Source organism: Loxodonta africana, chromosome 13, assembly GCF_030014295.1.
Source record: "Loxodonta africana isolate mLoxAfr1 chromosome 13, mLoxAfr1.hap2, whole genome shotgun sequence".
Lineage (NCBI taxonomy): Eukaryota > Metazoa > Chordata > Mammalia > Proboscidea > Elephantidae > Loxodonta > Loxodonta africana.
The window spans coordinates 58,457,722-58,477,137 of NC_087354.1; the positions used below are offsets into that span (position 1 = coordinate 58,457,722).

Here is a 19,416-nt window from a genome sequence, read left to right on the forward strand (position 1 = left end):
GTCGGGACCGCAATTCCAACCAAAGAAGATGTTTAATAACTAGAAGACTGCATCGCGTGGCGTTTGGAGATGTCGTCTCTTTACCCATTACCCTCAGAACGGAAGCCAGTATGTGCAGGGGGAGGGACATGCTGGAAACTGGTTCTATAATCATCGTTGTAATTTGAGTTAAGTATATATATATATTTCAGAATACAGGTTTAACTAACAAATACAAGTTATCCTATTGTCAGCCCACTACATGGCTTACCTTAGAAAATAGGGTATTTTCTAGTATCTTTTGTTTTTTTCTTTCTTTCACTTTCTTCTTTTTTAAACAATCTTATTCTCTCTTAATGTTATTTCACTGTGATTCAACATAGAGGTCTGATTTTATTTAACAACATGGGAAATATTAGAAGGGATTCCATGAAAATAAAATATACAAATTATAGGGCAGGCCTTCAACCTTCTTCAAACATTCAAAAACCGAAGTATTTAAATGTTTATTGTGTTCAAGAGTCTACTCTAAGCCAAATGCCATGGAAAACTTGGCCACAACTATGAACTGTTATCAGAGTCCTCCAGACCACTTCTTACTGGATACGAAGAACAGACTGAAAGTGACAAGGAGATGGAGTTTGTTTCTTGAATAATGGAGAAGCCATAGATACTGTTTTAAATGTGGCTGGCAAGTCAAAGGAAACTGACAAAAACCACGAAGATGATTTTCCAGAGGGAGGGAATGCCGTGTGATAGCGCAGAAAGGCTGCTTCTGCCCTAGCTCCGACAGCAGAACGGCGGCAGCAGGTGGTAAGCTTCCCATCCGGGGACCCAGCAAACGACCAGCCAGCAACAGCAGAAACATTTTTAAGAAAAGATCTTCCCTGTTCCCTCTGAGGCTCCTGTCTGTATCCTAGTCACCAAATTAATCAATTAACTAACTAAATCATGAATTTTGTTCCGTCAAGTTATACTTAGTGTCTTATATTTAAAAAGACAACTATGTAGTTCTTTTTAGAATTATCCCTTTTTTTTAAATGGTGACATTTTAAAAGCCATTTAAATTCTGAAAGCGATCTTTTCATTTGCTCTGAGGCATGGCACTGTGCTACGCACTCCTGACTTTATAACTACTTCCCTATCTCTTTCTTCTACTAGCTACCAATTCAAGAACATACCATCTTTCCTTCTTCCCCATCTCATGCCTAACACAATGCCATGCTACAGAGAAAATGAAAAAATCACTCTTGGAATTTAAATGAGCCCTGGTGGTATAATGGTTAAGCATTCAGCTGCTAACTGAAAGGTTGGCGGTTCAAACCCACCCAGCAGCTCCATGGGAGAAAGACCTGGGAATCCGCTTCTGTAAAGATTGTTGTTGTTGAGGTGCAATCAAGTCAGTTTAGACTTACAGTGACCCTGAAGGATGCAGTAGAACTGCCTCATAGGGTTTCCAAGGAGCAGCTGGTGGGCTTGAACTGCCGACTTTTGGTTGCAGCTGAGCTCTTAACACCATGCCACCATGGTTAAGAGCTTGGCCGCTATAACTGGACTAAATTGAAAGCAAAGCAAAACTGAATGCTTCAAAGGCCAGTGTAGCAGGGGCGGAGGTTTGGGGACCATGGTCTCAGGGGACATCTAAGTCAATTGGCATAGTAAAATCTAGTAAGAAAACATTCTGCATCCCACTTTGAAGAGTGCGGTCTGGGGTCTTAAACGCTAGCAAGCAGTCATCTAAGATGCATCAATTGGTCTCAACCCACCTGGACCAAAGGAGAATGAAGAACACCAAGGACACAAGGTAGTTATGAGCCCAAGAGACAGAAAGGGCCACATAAATCAGAGACTACATCATCCTGAGACCAGAAGAACTAGATGGTGCCTGGCTAAAACCGATGACTGCCCTGACAGGGAACACAACAGAGAACCCCTGAGGGAGCAGGAAAGTGGTGGGATGTAGACCCCAAATTCTCGTAAAAAGATCAGACCTAATGGTCTGACTGAGACTAGAAGGACCCCAGTGGTCATGACCCCCAGCCCTTCTGTTAGCCCGGGACAGGAACCATTCCCAAAGCCAACTCTTCAGACAGGGATTGGGCTGGACAATGGGATACAAAAAGATGCTGGTGAAGAATGAGCTTCTTCGGTCAAGTAGACACTTGAGACTATGTTGGCATCTCCTATCTCGAGGGGAGAAGAGAGGGCAGAGGGGGTCAGAAGCTGGCAGAATGGACACAAAAAGAGAGAGTGGAGGGAAGGAGCAGGCTCCCTCATTAGGGGGAGAGCAATTAGGAGTATACAGCAAGGTGTATATAAATTTCTGTATGAGAGACTAACTTGATTTGTAAACTTTCACTTAAAGTACAATAAAAATTAAATAAAAAAAAAAGAGTTTGGCTGCTAATCAAATAGTCGACAGTTCGAATCCACCAGCCAGTCCCTGGAAACTCTATGGGGCAGTTCTAATCCGTCCTACAGGGTGGCTATGAGTTGGAACTGAGTCAACAGCAGTGAGTCTAAGGGCTACAGGATACCAAGGGAAAGGGTATCTTTCTCTTTTAGAATCAATGATGTGTCCATATAGAAAGCATGACCCATGCTACAGTGTTATCTTCTATTTAAATTTGTTTGTGAAGCTACATTTTCACCAAAAGTCATAAACCATTCAGTGATATCATTTCTGGGGACTTTTCCTTAGGACAGTCTTCTAAAGATGCAAAAGGATACATGTTACAAAAATGTTCACCACAACATTTGTTGATAATTGCAAAAAGAAAAAGGGAAGAAGAGAAAAGAGACCGAGAGACATAGGGAAACGGTTAAATATGTTCTGCTTTATCACCTTAAAAATGAAATATGAAAAATATGAAGACTATCAAATATAACAGGGAAAAATGTTTTGACATATTAACTTTTAAAGGCAGGTATCAAAATTGCAGGACACTATGGTCACCCTGTAATTTAGATGGAAGGATGAAGCCTAAAGATAGATGGAGAGGCAAACAGAAAACATAGAGATAAAAATACTTGTTAAGGGGTTAAAAAAATTATATGTTCCATCCCCCATTTTAAAATTGCATTTTATGTTCTTTTAATAATATTTTAGTGATAAATATATGTATTTGCAAAGCCCCACTCTAAAATACCCTGTCGCTGTAACTCTCTAATTCCTGAAAAGAAGGCAGAAAGAGCTATGAGAAGCAGTATAACACCTAATTCCATGAATGTGATGGTTTTCAAGGAATGGGTTGATAAAAAGAGAACTATCAGGTGGTAAAAAAAACACTTCTCTTGAGGCCTCCTCAGGAGAAAAGCTCTGAGAGACCTACTCCCACCCCCAAAAGGAAAAAAAAAATGAATTCATGAGAACTCCTGGGTTGGGTGACCACAGTCACTCCCTTCTCAGCCACTGCCAAGTCATGGAGAAGAGAAAGAGGGACGTTGTAAGGAGCAGGAGCTAATATCCCTCCTGGGGAAATTATTTCAAAACCAAACAAGGAAGGAGATGAGCAAACAGATGACAGTAGAGACCTAAAACATATGAGCCAGAAGCTGTTAATCCCAAGGAAGGGCCAAACAAAAGCCTAAGCCCTAAAGGGAAAACGAGGAGAAAATTTAATTCTATCAGGATGCCCTTGTTTGTTTTTGTTTTTTTGTGGGTTTTTGTCGTTATGTTATTGCTAGGGTTTGTTGTTTGTGTTTTGTTTTTTGACTGTGTTCTAAACCGTGTATCATTTATTTATTGGGCTGTTCCTATAAACCGAAAAAAAACCTGAAGCATATAAAAAAATAAAATCCAAACTTTATCAAATATGAGTATGCCCAAATACAGGTGATGGTAATATTATTATAAGTATCAAACACTAAATATGTACAGAGATAACATCTCTGCCTTTTTCTCGCCCTCGGTTATACTTATTACCACGAAAAAATGCAGACGTTCAAAACCTGCGTTCTTGCCCTCTAAACATTGAAATGTGCGTACCTAACCCCTCAGCAGGGTGGCGATCTACATCAGGGAAAAGATACTGTCTTTGGCAAGCCCCATAACAACTGGCAAATGCTAAGCAGAGAGGAGCTATCTACCGTCTCATACAGACGGGTAAGAGCTGAACATTCCACATGGGCACCCTGATACGGGCAGAAGCCAGACGGCAGCCTAGGACCCAGCAATGGCGTATTCCTTCATTCATTCTAAGCGTTTGGCTGCTAACCAAAAGGTCAGCAATTCGAATCCACCAACCACTCCTTGGAAACCCTATGGGGCGGTTCTACTCTGTCCTATATGGTCACTATGAGTCAAAATCAACTCGACAGCAATAAGTTTTTTAATATTTCCCAGAAGGAGCCCTGGTGGTGCAGCAGTTAAGTGCTCTGCTATTAAACTAAAAGCTGGCTGTTTGAACCCGCCAGCCGCTGCACAAGAGAAAGATGTGGCAGCCTGCCATAAAGATTTACAGACTTGGAGGCCCTAAGGGACAATTTTACTCTGTCCTAGGGTTTAGTTTTTTTGGTTTATAGGGTCGCTATGAGCTGGAATCAACTAGATGGCAATGGATTTGGGTTTTTTGGTTTTTCCCAGGTACTGTGATCGCTGCTGCAGATATAGGGCTAAGCCAATCATTCCCATTCTTGGAACTTATAGTATTGTGGAGAAGACAAACACTAAACAAACAACTTAACCTGTGGTAAGTGCTATATGGGAGCCATGGAAGTATAGTGGGTAAGAGCTCAGACTGCTAATCAAAAGGTCAACAGTTCGAATCCACCAGCCGCTCCTTCGAAACCCTATGGGGCAGTTCTACTCTATCCTATAGGGTCACTATGAATCAGAATCAACTCAGTGGTGACCAGTTTGGGTTTTTTTGTTGTTGTTATAAGTGCTATATGGGCATTAAAGAAATCTTGTTCTGTGCCGTCAAGTCAATTCCTACTCACAGCAGCCCTATATGACACAGTAGAACTGCCCATAGGGTTTCCAAGCCTGTAATCTTTACCAGAGCAGATCACCAGGTCTTCTCTCACTGGTTGGGTTCGAACCGCTAACCTTTCAGTTAGCAGCAAAGAGCTTCACTGTTGTGCCACCAGGGTTCCTTATACTAGGCACTTCCTAACCTGTAATCTTAGTGTCTTAAGAATGTTTTTCCATAAACAGCATCACCTACAAAGCAATGCTCTATCTCCTATATTTTTTCAAGAGTTTAACCTGAATCTACTGATGTTTAGATCTAATTTCTAACTCACTGGAAATGAAAAGGATAGAGGACTGAATTAATGGACGCCATAAGGAATGCGGGGCACTGGGCTGATCTCTTCAGGGGTTCCATACAATGGAGGAAGAAGAGTAGAGAGTAGGATGTGGGGGAGGGGAAGCTATGGTAAGATCAATGCAAGCTGTGAGACAGCAATATGTGATTTTTGATTAGACCCTGGCTTGGAGGGGTTGGTAAAAACTATAAAAGACAACTGGGAAATTTTCAATAAGGACTGGGTATTAGAATTATTGTTATATAAATATATATTATGAAATGATTGTGTTAGGTGTGATAACGGTATTGTGTTATGTAAGAGAAATCCCCTCCCTTTTTTATAAAGATGCATGCAGAAAACATATGGGCAAGGGATAGTGTTACCTGTAGTTTATTTTGAAATGGTCAGCAAACAAAAAAGATAGAAGGATGAACTGAATGGATGGATGAATGCATAGATGAATAAATGGAGTAAATACAGCAAAATGCTGACAACCGTGGCATCTGGGTTAGAGTCTGTGGGTATTAACACACCATTTCTACTTTTCTGTATGGTTGCAAATTTCCTAAGAAGATGTTTAAAAATGATTACACGTTATGCTCTCACAAAATCTAACTATAAGCACACATGGAGCAAACAAAGAAACAGAAAACACCCAGTCCTCCCAGCCCCCATCCCCTCAAGGCAGGCAGGGCCTCTTTTCTCCCTGCACCTCCAGCCCTCCTTACCTCAATCAGAGCCCCCCTCTCCCTGTCCTCGGACTGTTTGGCACTGTCCAGCTCATCGTGCATTTCCGATAGCTGGTCCTGCAGATCCCTGATCTCGGTCTGGTGCTGTTCCCGTTCCATCTTCACCTGGAACAGCCTGGTAGGGAAGGAAGCCCATCAGAGAGACTTCCGGGCTCTGCTCATTTTCATCCAGTCTGACTCCAGACCTTCAGACAGTCAAGCAGAGTCACTGAAAGCCCCGAGAAGCCCACCCCTCCCATTCTATTTTGCACTAGACAAGCAATCATCTGACCTGAAAAGGCACCTGGTGAGAACTCATGGCTACTGTCTAATTTTTCCAATAAGAAGATAAGTGAGAAGTGAAACCAATGAGAGTATGTACTAATGAGGCTATACACTGACATTTTCTCCCTAAGACTAGAACATAAGGCACTGGAATTTGGACACAGACAATGAGGAACTGATAAAAAAGAGTACAGCTTTTTTGATAATTTCCACTAAAGCCACCCCCCATCCTAGTACCCCTCACCCCCACCGCCTAGTACTCTAGACCAGGAGAGTGAGCAAAGTACAGTGGAGGGCCAGTCCAGCCTGCTCTGTTTCTACAAATAAAGTTTTATTGGAACACAACCATGCTCATTCGTTTATGTATTGCTCATGGCCGTTTTCACGATACAACAGCAGAGCCGAATGGTTGTGACAAAGACCACATGGGCCACAAACCCTAAAACTTTTATCTGTCCCTTTACAGAAAAAGTTTTCCAGTCTCTGTGCTAAACCAAACTTACAGCCCTTCTACCTTTTTATTTTGTAAAGTCTTTACTAAACCCTAAATTCTCTGATTTTTTTTTTTTTTTTCTCTTACCAACTTCTTTTCTGAAATTAACCCCTAGGAATATTTTAAAAGCAAACACTGCACTGACAATTTACCAGGGTCTTCAAAAGCTTTTTCTATTAGACAATATCCTGTTTGTCTGGTGCGCCCCTCTAGATCTCAACCTGTTCAGCCTTTCACTTAAAGCTCTGTCATGTCCACTGGTCTTCACGGTACTGGGCGTTTTCAGACTGTGGCTTTAGAACTTTCTATTACAGATTTTAATACAACACAAAGGCAGGGCCACCTTGGATGTGGCTTTCCTTCTCCGTGGGCTCAGAAGGGGCATCAACACTGGCCACAGAGACCAGCACCATGCATGATAAAACTGAGATGCCGGAAGATTCTGGAGGCCATGTGACATGCGCCTTTTGGAGGCTGTGTCCAGGGTTCTTGAAATCTCAGTCTTTAGGTATCACCTCTCAGTGTTCCCTGCTTCTTACTTACCTGCTGTGCCATTCACTCTAAGGTCTGGAACCTTACAAGACATACTTCAAAGTATACGCAGAATTGTTTTTTAATTATTAACCTCTCTGCTTACAGTGTACACATGTTACCAGTTTCACAATTTTACAAGGATTCGAGGGCTGGAAGAAAGGGTCAGCAGCCTCTACTATAAATGTTTGGAAGGCTGGGTAGTGTTAAATGGATGACGAGGCTCTGGCTACACGCACACAGGAGCCAGGAAGGGCAGCGGGCTTCTGCCCAGAACTTACTCCTCCAGGTTTTTATGGAGTTCCCCTTCACTTTCTTCTAATCGTTGCTGCAGCTTAGAGTTCTCCTCCACCTTACTTTCATGCTGGCTTCGGAGTTCTTCTAAGTTTGCTCTCATTCTCTCTCTCTCTTCTTTGATGTTCTGTTGATTCTAACATGAATAAGTGTGTGTTAAAGTACCTCCACCGCAAGTTCGCCTAATCCACAGGAGCCTACTTCTAAATGCTGACTTCTGGCAGCCTTACGAACTCCATACCTTCACGTTTATGTGATTAAACCACTTAATCACACTACACAATTAAGGCACAGGAGTCTGTAACTAGAAGAGATATTAAATCTTTAATGAACATGTAATACTTCTAAAAGAAAAACACAAACACAGCTAACCCTCATTCTGTTATTTCTATTACTTAGTTCAGCTGTTTTATATAAATTTAGTTTTCTGCTGACCCGTGTCCTGAATCCAACAGCTTTTCTTTTATTCTGTCAACGTAAACAGCCTCTGTATGCTTCCGCTACTTGAAAAAACAAGTTCTTTGGACAGCGGCAGACAAATATGCAGGAATTTACTCAGTGTCCACTTTGCCTGAGTACCTCAATGTGCTTAAAATATTCTTTATTAACCCAGACAGAAATGGAAAAAAATATAAAGGAAAAAAATCAGGTACCTTGATTTCTAGTTGAAGCTGTCTCTGAAGTTCAGCCACTTCTGTGGTCAACTTGTTTTTCTGTTCCAGTAGATCCTTGATTTCAGATGAAGAATTAGAAGCCTATAATTAATTGCAAAGAGATAGTCTAACGTAAATATCCAGGAGGCTTTATTTTACTTCTCTCCTACCCAAAATATAATCAGAACAGTAACAGCTGAGATACAATGTTGAACATCTTAAGACCCAGTTCAAATATCAACCCCTACGTAGAACCTTCCCTGACTTTACAGGCAGAGTTAATCACGATGGCCCCCCCTTGGGACTCTACTGAACTTTTTTCACAGCCCTTGTCACAGTCACAGTAATTATCTGATCAGATATCTCAATACCACTCCAATATGACTAAGACTTCCTCAAGTGGCATATTTGTTGAAGTACTTAATGCATTCTGTGGAACATTAGGCTATACTAGCATATTAAATATAGGATAAGTACAATTTAGAAGGCTTCGCCAAAATAAATTGAAGATTCTAGTTCATAGATATCAGTGAATAACAAAAAAAAATCTGTGACAAAAAAAAACTATTAGTAAGCGAACAGGGAAAACCCATTGCCATTGAGTTGATTCCAACTCATAGCGACCCAACGGGACAGAGCAGAATTGTTCCATAAAGTTTCCAAGGAGCAGCTGGTGGATTCAAATTGCTGACCTTTTGGTTAGTAGCCAAGCTCTTAACTACTGCACCACCAGGGTTCCAAATAGGGAAAAGACATCCATTTTTCTATTTTGATGACAGAACACCTCAGTTATGCTTCCATGTTTCTTAGGAGTAGTTTGAGAATTACTACATTAGGACATCACGGATTTTTGGAGGGTAGGGACTATATTTTATGCATCTCTGTATTAGAGAAACCAACGCTTTTCCTACAGTTAGTAAAATCTCATTAAATGATTACCAGGCTCCAGTTCCAGCTGTCATGGAGTAGATGATACCAGATTTACCCTCCCAATAAAAATTATATCAGATTTACCTTCCCATTAAAAAATATGAAAGCTAGACAAAACAGACAAAACAATTGTTTCGGCAATGAAAAAACAACCAGCATGGAGCTATAATCCTTAAAAAAGAAAGCACACAAGGTTGCCTTACACTCACTCTGGCTTCTCTCTAAGGGCATTTTCCAAAACCACAACACGTAAAATTTAAAAAGCCCAAATAAAGAGTGGCAGCTCCCAGATAGAGGAAACAGAAACTGGAGTTTAAAGGTGCTAAGGAAACAGGGATTTTAGGGCCAGGGTATTAGAGAGAAAAGAACCCAAGAAAAGAAGCTCCAAAAATCTGCATAAAATACTCCTTGGATTCTTGGATGATTCCTAAGCTTTTTATGAGTAGGGCAAGATTCTGGGAGGTCTAGCAGAGAAGAGCTATTAGGAGGCCAAGAGCCCAACAGAGATTTCAGAGATGACACAATGCTAGGGAGACACTAAAGTTCTAACTCAAAGAAGAGAAACCTTGGCGAACACGCTGGCATTCAGTTGAGACCCAAGAAAGGGTGAGGGTCATACTCCCTGGGTAAGGGCAAAAACTTAAAAAGATCCACCTAACAATGCTCCAAACAAGCACACAGGGTCAAGGTGAACTGCAAGTAATTTAACTGACTGTCAGCACAAAACTCAACATTCTTCAGAGGGAGATAATATAATCCGGAACCTCTATAATTTATCATACACATGGCTAGCACACAATTAAAAAAAAAATCCTAGACATGCAAAGAAGCTATAACAATGACCAATAATTAACAGATAAAATAGACAACAGAAGCTGAGAGGATCTAGATGTTGTAGTTAGTTGTAAAGAACTTCAAAATAACCGCGAATAATGTTTTTTTGAAAGAGAGGAAATTGTGGACAAAATGAATGAAAAGATAAAGTATTTCAACAGAGAATTAGATTCTATAATAATACCAAGTGGACACTGTAGAACTGCAAAATACAATATCTGAAATTAAGAACTCATTAGATGGGTTTAAAATAAGACTGACATAGCCGGACATGTGACTAATGAATTTGAAGATAGTTGAACAGAAAATATTCAGAATATCTGATGCACAGAGGAAAAGAAATAAACACATATACACAAAGAGAATGGCACATAAAGAGATATGAGAGGCACTATCAAAGGTCCTAAAATTCATGAATTGAAATCTGAAAAGAGAGGGAAAGACAGAGAGAGTGTGAAAGAAGCAATATTCAAAAAAATAATAGCTAAGAATTCCACAAATCTGATGAAAGTCATCACCCTGTGGATTCAAGAACCCAATGAACCCCAAATAGGATAAATCAAAGGAAACTGCATTTAGGCACATTCTAGTTAAACTTCTAAAATCAAAGATAAAGATACAATATTAAAGGCAGCCAGAGGAAAAAGGCACATCACCATTAAATAACAACGTTAAGAATAATGGTTGGCTTCACAATGGAGCCCACGGGGACCAAAAGAAAAAGAAATAACATCTTCAAAGTTATGAAACAAACAAAAAAATCAGCAAACTAGAGTTCTTAAAAAAAAAACGAGAATGAATTAAAGCCAGTATCAGACAAACAACATCTGAGAGAATTCACTGCCAGGAGAAATGCACTACAAGATAGACAAAGTTCTTCACGCTGAAGGAAAACAATCCTAGATGGAAATACAGAAGAGTACTGGAAAAGGAACAAATTTAAATGAAAGATGTGGAAGATCTCAACAAACACTACAAAACACCACTGGGAGAAACTGAAGATGTAAACAAATGGGGAGACAGTCCATGTTCATGAATAAGAATACTCAATACTATTAATACGTCAGTTTCCCCAAACTGATCTACACATTCAATACAATCCCAATCAAAATTTCAGGAGGCCGTGAGTGTGTGTAAACCGACAAATTGATTTTAAAGTTTTGTGGAAAGGCAAAATACCCAGAAAAGCCATGACAATCTTGAAGAAGAACAAAGTCGGAAAGCACACATCATCAGATTTGAAGTCTTATGACAAAATGGTAGTCACTAAAACTGCATGATACTGGTGCAAGGAAAGACCAGAAGGCCAATGGACAGAACAAAGGGTCAAGTGCTGGAGAGGATGTAAATCCGGAAGGTGCGGCCATTGCCAGTAGGAGTATAAACTGTTTCAACCACTTTGTAAAATCATTTGGCAGTATTTAAGAGCTACACGCATGCCTACTTCATGACCTAGCAATTTTATTCCTAATTATGTCTAAATGAAATCAATGTGTTTACCAAAAACAAAACAAAACCAAAAAAGACATGTATAAGAATGTTCATAGCTGTTTTATTCATAACTGGAAATGTCTATCAAGAGTACAGTGGATAAACAAACTATGGTATAGTCATACATTAGAAATCAATAAAAAAGAAAAAGCTGCTGATATATACAACATGAAAGAATCTTGCTGACATATGTTGAGGAAATGAAGCTGGACATACAAAAGAATATACTGTAAGATTTCATTTATATAAAATTCAAGAAAGGCAAAACTAATCTATGTGATAGAAGTCAGATTATGATTACCTCCATAGGGATGGGGCATAACTGAATGGGAAGGGGCCCAAGGGAACCTTCTGAGGTGATGGGAGTGTTCTGTATCTTGATTTGGGTGATGATTTCATGGATAGATACCCATGCAAAAATTTCATGAACTATACAATTAAAATATGTACAATTTACTTTATGTAAGTCATACTTCAATAAAATGATGTAATAAATAAGTAGATGTTTGTTGAAGGCTTATCTGTTGTATAAAGTTATACCCGAGGCCCACGTCACGGTGTCTCCAAGGCCCTCTGTCCATACATCTGTTACAGAACTTTCAATACACTGGGAATCACTGCTTCATAACCGCCAGTGAGATTTTTATCCCTCACATACTGCATGTCCGCACACAGCAAATAGTAAAGAAATGTATGTTGACTAAGTTGGCTTTCTTCTTTTTGATGGTATATTTCTTCTATAAGGAAGAAAGACTCTAAAAGGACCTGACTGAAAAGAAATCTATTATAAAACATCTCTGATTTGAGTAGGAATCTTAGTGGATCCCCTTTTTATTTTTTTCCCATGAAAATAATAACAAGATGATGCTCTCAAAAAGATTTGGCTGAAATGCCACGGTAAGGTGGTTAGAAAATTACGAATAGAGAAAGAGATTAAGGCAGGAACGCAAGGTGGAGAGGGAGTCTCTTGGCTTGCATGCTCATGAATCTAGGTGTGAGCTGTGTGGGATGAACTTGGGATAAGGAACTTCCCACCTGCTCCCAGAAGGAGGACCAGAACCCATTAGTCAAGAAAGTGTAGAACTTCCCCATCTTCTTAGGAAAAATGAGAACAATCCATTTTAGAAGTTGCAATTCAACCCAACAAGGGAAACTACATTGCTCTTGACCAAACAAAAACTCTACCTGCTTTGCTGTTTTCCACTATTGTCTCGGTCTATGAAGGAGCGAGAGCTCTCACATTCCCTCCTAGAAAATCATTTAACTGACACCAAAAAGATAAAACTCCAAAACCTTTGCCAGCAAATAATCAGATCCAAGGACTAAGAGGGGGAGGAAGGGATAAAAAACATAGACAACTAAACAGTCAAAGCACTGTGAGCGCAGCCAACAGTCTACGCGCCTTCGTTCATCTTCTCATCATCTCTTGTTTGATTTGGCAGCAGCTTCTTAATTGATCTCCCTTCCACTAAGAGAACGAGCTTTTACAAAAACAACACTATTCATTCCTGCTTAAAATCCATTAATGATAGTCCATCGCCTTCAGCCTGAAATGGAAACTTCTTATGTAACTTACAAGGTCCTTCCCATCTGGCTCTTCCTACGTCCTGGCCCTATGCTCCAGCTACACTAACCTATCTCCAGTTCCCTATATGTGGTCAACACATGCCTCTTTATATTGACTCATGGCCATTCCCTCTACCTACAACACCCTGCCTTCCCTTCTTCTCCCAGAGAACTCTATGATCCTTCAAGACACCATTAGTGTCATTGTCTCTAATGAAACTAGCCTGGATGCTCCTAGTCTGTGATGCTCGACAACAGTCTCAACATCAAGGCCAAACGATGCATTCTCCCTAAAAACACACAGGAAAGTCAATAGCAAGAACCATTGTGATAATTTGGATTTGACAGTCTTATCCAAAAACACTGAACTACTTTTAAGAATTACACAGAGTTCCTGAAAGCTGCCTATAAATGAAGTGGATGACTTAAAGATTTCCCAATGGGAGTCATTAAATAAGTATATATATAGCACTGGACTATCTGAAGGCGGAGCTGCAGTCATGGGTTAGCTGAGCACTAGGGGAATACTGAGGCACTAGAGAAAAGAGGGAAGGTGATGAGTAAAAATACCTTCTACATACATGTCACCAAAGTTAAAAAAGAAGCTATAGTCAAAATCCTTGCTATTTGCCTCTGGGTATCTTCTCTCCTTTCCTGCAGAACTTGCCCAGAAAGGGAAAGTGGAAACCACGTAAGCAAGGAATAGGTCCCAATACAAGGTGGCACAGGGCTGAGAGCCAAGTTTTTAGCTGTCTTCTCTGAAATGTGGCTTCCTTTCAGGACACAAAGTGTGCCTAACATGTAGTCACTGTTCATCAAATATGAGCTGACTCCTTTTTAACAACAACAAAAAAAAAAAAAACCCAAGTCACAACTCGGATTCACTGTGATAAACTACAAGGCAGTTTCTGCACAGGAATCTGCTACCACCCCATTCCTTCCTTTGTCCTGTACCAAAGCGGGTCGTCTTCACTAGACTCCGTTTCTTACTCTCCTTCGCACCCGATGTTTCAGAGCCTGGGTCCAAGCTCACGCATATTTACCTTCTGAATTTGCCTATGATAATGCTGGGTTCTCCACCTGTTCTTTCATTTCATTTTTTTATGCTTATTTTCCTTTCTGAACTTTACCACCTATGTATTTCAGCCTGTTATATTTTATGTGTGTTATATATATATATAAACCCATTGTTGTTGAGTCTATTCCAACTCATAGCAATCCTACAGGACAGAGAACTACCCCAAAGAGCTTCCAAGGAGTGCCTGGTGAATTCGAACCGCCGACCTTTTGGTTAGCAGCCATAGCACTTAACCACTATGCCACCAGGGTTTCCATATATATATATATATATACACACACACACATACATATATATAACACACATAAATTATATATATATACATAAAAAGCCTTACAACTTTTCTGAAGAAAAGGCAGGGTGCAGATTAATAACGTCTAAAATACGGTCTCTACCTTAGGCATTTGCTCCCCACTTAGGAAGCTTCCTGTTTACGGCTCTAAACAAAGGCACAGACTAAGAAACAGAGACTTGTTTACCACATTCCACCTTCCACGCTCTCTGCAAAACATAAAATTTTAATTTACTTGGTTGCTTCCTTGCGCACCCCCTGCTGCTCGAGACTTCAAAGTCTGGATTTTCTCAAAGACCAGGTTGACTTTCCTTTTGGTGGCATCGTCGTTATCGGTGCTTCTGGGAAAGAGGCAGCAGAAAAAAAACAGTGAGGGGTACTCAGTGGCCTCAGACTGGGGGAACAGAACACACACACTACAATCTGTAAGATAAATCCCAAGAGACATGAATTCGTGAAGACTGCACCCAAAACCAGTGTGAAAAAAGGCCCAGTAGAATATTTTTCTTCAAATGAGTTGTTGTATGTTATCACTCGATTTGGCAGGGGGATTCCTATCTCCAAATACATGAGAGAGCTATAACCACATTCTAAGCAAGTTTGGAAGAAAACAGTGAAACTTCCAGAAAAATCCATGCTTGATTGATTCCAACAACTCATATTCACTCCAACTGGAAAGTCTCGCTCTCTCTTTCTCACTCTCCGTCATACACACACACACACACACGCAAGCACACACATACATACACGTGCACACGTGCTACTTGTTTTGCTTGTAAATCTTACACTAAGAATGATCTGACCCTAACTTGTTTAGTTGATGTTTAAAAAAAAAAAATCCCCCAAGCCAAGGTTGTCAACACAGCAGCCCTTTGTCTGCTTTCATGGGTAACAATCAGATAAAGTTTCATTAACTTCTACTTACCTTCTACTCTACCAACTCGGCAATGAGAAGAAAAAGATGTAAAATAATTTTCCTTAAATACAACTCAAGCTGAAGTCTGTCCCACCTATATCTCAAGAAATCATGGGCCAGAAAATAAAGGAATTTAAAGAAAGAATTTTAAAAACTAAGTCTTTCTGTCTCAATATTAACGTGGTAAAATCCTTCACAAGGGACACTAATAACTAGTTCTTGGCTAAAAGAACCTCTCTGGCTTCTTCCTTCCTTCCTTCTTTCCTTTTCTCTCTTTTTTTGCAAAAGGGCTCCCATCTTATATTTTGAACCTGGACATTTTGTCAGCCCTACAATACTGACAAGTAATTGCAGGGCACAACACAAAAATACATAAAGTGCTTTGATACCAGTGAGTATTTGCCAAGTGGCTTTCAGTCGTGTCAGGCCGCAAAGTTGTTTAATCATATCTGATGAGAGAATTGAAACAGGAACTTCAAATTCCTTGCCTAGCATTCCAGAGCAGTTAGTATGTCAGTCAGGAGAGAAAACCAGATTACTCAAAAATCAGCCTCCAAGATAAGTGGAGAAAGCACAGCTTCTAAATGACTCTACACATGCTTTAACAATGATGAAAGCAGGGGCTCCTGGCCAATGTGAGGGAGGGAATGTGTGTTTTTATTTGTAACTTCCAATAAAGGAGGACTGATAACTACTGTGTGCATGGGAGAAAGCGAGGTGATGGCAGATTCAAAATTGAAAGCAGACATTCCAACGTTCCTCCTGTCTTTGCATTTGTCTTTGAAACAGTAAAAACCCATCAAAAACCCATTGCCATCAAGTCAATTCCAACTTATAATGACCCTACAGGACAGAGTAGAATTGCACCATAGGGTTTCCAAGGAGCAGCTGGTGGATTTGAACCGCCAACCTTTTGGTTAATAGCCACGCTCTTAACCACTGCACCACCAGGGCAGTAAAAGGTCATTTTAATAATATACTCACTTTTAATTTTTAAAGCATTCCCTACACTCCCCTCCCAACCCCCCACCTTAATGCTGTTATAGAACTCCATGCGTTGATACTTACCCCTCAAAGGCTCATACAGGACTGGGAGGTGGAGGGGGTTGGTGGGGTAAAACGCAAGGCCTCAGAAGGGGAGATTAAGCACACCGCCAGGAATTACACTACTTCGTGCCTTTAAGGAAGATTACTTACCCTTCTTTGAGGTAATTGTAAAGTATCTGCTTGGCAGTCTCCTCGTTGGTTTGCTGACTGAGCTCTTGCTGGCCTTTTAACAGATCTGGTGTGGCCTGGAACACAACATCTGTTATTAGATCACGGGATTACCTTTCCAGGAAGAAGGCTAAACCCTGAAGCTGAAGCTCCCACACACATGCCTGCTTTCCAGAAAGGATTCCTCAGGTAAGGATGCTAAGACCTCCGGCTCCACTCCCTATTAGCTGCATGGCCCTGGGCCAATCACCTGGCTCTCCTCCCCTCCCTCTCCTCACCTGTGAACTGAGGGTAACAGCACCCATCTTCCCGGGGTCAGTGGGAGCCTGTAATGTGTGGCAAGTCATGCCTGGCATTTACCAAAATTACTGCCACTTTATCACCGTCGTTATCTTTATTGTTACTCACCAATATCCTAAATGTACCAGTTAAATTCCACCACTTCAGGATTAACCTAATTTCTCAGCCCAGAAATTAAACCAGTAGCTGAATTTCATGAGGATATTTTATATATCCGTGCAAACTAAGGACTGAACCTCTGTGTGGAAACAAATTCTTCGTACTTTGCAGTTTCACTGGTATACAAATGGAAAACTCAGGCCTCTCAATAGTGTTTGAGAGTTACTTCACACAGAGAAGACCACAAAGGAAATCTCACTGTATTTGAATTAACTAGGAAACCATAAAGGAGCCCTGGTGGCCCAGTGGTTAAGTCTTTGGTGGCTAACAGAAAGGTCGACGGTTCAAACTTACCATTGGCTCCGTGGTAAAAGACCTGGCCATCTGCTCCTGTAAAGATTACAGCCTAGGAAACCCTATGAGGCAGTTCTACTCTGTCATATAGGGTCTCACTATGAGTCAGAATCGACCCAACACCACAATAACAAGGAAACCATACCACTGTCAACAGGACATAATTTATAATGAAAGCCCTAGAAAAATCAATTGTGCCATTATTGCTTAAAAATGAAGGACACGTATTCCTATAGCCTCCTGCAACACAAGTATGTCCTTTCAATGATTTCAAAGGAGAAACAAAACCCCATGGTACTACCTGAGCGTTTGAGGTGGATGGAAATGTCTTCACTGATATTTTCTTGGCACCAGAATCAGGTGAAGTTGCTACGGCCCGGTTCTGCAACATCAGCGTTGCCCTGGCTGTTTTTACCTCCTCCTCCTTTCTCTTCTGTGCTGGGAGGGAGGACCCATGCATCAATGTACTTCCCAGACTGCCTTTGTCTTCTTGAATGTTTCCGTCTTTGTTCTGCTGGGGTGGCCTGGGGGCAACACCCTGGGCACCCTGAGTCACCCCCTGCAGCTTTGCAAAGGTTCGGCCCACAATCTGCTTCCCACGGTGCTCGTGAGCGGGCGGTTTCTGTGGGCACACCTGGGATGGGCGCAGGAGATGTTCGTTTGACTTACCCAGGTTCCGACTGAATTCACTCAGGTACTCTGAGTTCCCTTGCAGACCAAATGGAAAGGCACTATCCACACTTCTGGACCTTTTCCTATCATCTGGATGGATTCTGTTTCGCTTCCCAGACCTTCCTCTTCTTGGAAGCCCAGGTTTTTGATCAAATTTTTCAATTAATTGATCCACACCAGGAATGGACCCCGTGTCAATATCCCTCCCGGTTCCTGGCAAGAAGGGGATATACCTTCTATTTTCATGACGATTCACATTGTCGGCATGGATGGCACCTTCTTGATCATCAAGTAAAAATCTGTACAGGCAGTTGGCTGAAGTGGGAGTTGTGGATGACGAGGAGGATCTCCGGGACCGAGATCCGTCCAGGACAGGGCCAGCTGAATCCTGTCGCCGGAAGGGAAGAACATCCGGCCTGGTTTTCTTGGATTCAGGATGGGTGTGTGGGCTGTGGCTTGTTAGCAGCCTCCCACTAGGTGGAAGGGCCCCCTCAGCCGCCCCCTCCTTGGTATGGCTCTGGACATTTACACACACTGACGTCTGTTTTTTGGGGTCATCTATGACCAAGGAGCTGCATAAACGAATGGCTGTCACGTTGGGTTTTGCTGGGTCTTCCAGGGGAGGGCTAGTGGGTGGCTGGGAATTGCTAGGTTTGGGAAAGCAAGTCCAGGGCTTCTTATCGTTGGGACCTTCTTCTGTTAACGTTTTTAGCCAATTACCCTCGGGAGGTTGGTGGTTTTGTAGGTTCACCTCGTTCTTCTCAGGGTCATAAGGCTGCAAAAGCTCTGGGTGTCTCTGAAAGTTAAGCATGTGAGATGGCTTCACCGGTCTGTCTTTGTGGTCTACGACTCCGTTCTTGCCCTCGTACAGAGTGGCTTGTTTCAAGTTCCTCGTTGGACTGGGTGGGGCATATGGGTTTTCTGGGAGCTGCAATTCTTCTGCATCGCTCTCCTCAAGCGCAGGCCCATTGCTGGAATGCAGAGGCAGGTCATTTAGCACTGGAGGTGGAAATGACGGTCCGTTTTCAGAAAACGATGTGCCTGCCAGACACCGCTCCGCATTATTCAGGACTATGTAGGGGTGGCCATCAATTCCCTGCACCCTAATACTGACACCATAAGAGCCTGCCTTAGAGTGCTGGGAATTTCTTGGTCTTTTGGTCTCATCACTTGCAAGTCTCAGATGGACACCATATTCCTGCTGCACGTGTTGATATTCACCGAAATACACCTCCATGGTTCACTGTTTCAGCTACCAGGGAAAAATGTGGTAAAAAGAGGATATTAAGTTAGAATTATGTCTGTTTAAATGAAGATTATAACATTTATGAGGGGAAAACTTCAACAAAAACAAAACACTTCAAACAGCAAGGATGCTGCAGAACCAAAGGCAGGATGGCACTTCCTGACTTGTACAAATAGGCTTTTCTGGACACCCCTGACCCCACGGTGC

At 41.4% G+C, this 19,416-nt stretch overlaps 1 protein-coding gene across 1 annotated transcript in view; it reads right to left on the reverse strand.

Moving 5' to 3' along the window:
- Positions 1-19,210, reverse strand: part of CGNL1 (cingulin like 1) — a 118,889-nt gene extending 99,679 nt beyond the window's left edge. The window contains exons 1-6 of the mRNA XM_064267493.1: positions 17,593-19,210; positions 16,521-16,615; positions 14,643-14,748; positions 8,217-8,318; positions 7,551-7,699; positions 5,961-6,096 (exon numbers count right to left, since the gene is read on the reverse strand). Of these exons, the coding sequence (XP_064123563.1) occupies positions 5,961-6,096; positions 7,551-7,699; positions 8,217-8,318; positions 14,643-14,748; positions 16,521-16,615; positions 17,593-19,200 (2,196 nt within the window). The 5' untranslated portion in view covers positions 19,201-19,210. The remainder of the gene's footprint in view (positions 1-5,960; positions 6,097-7,550; positions 7,700-8,216; positions 8,319-14,642; positions 14,749-16,520; positions 16,616-17,592) is intronic.
- Between the last annotated feature and the right edge of the window lie 206 nt (positions 19,211-19,416).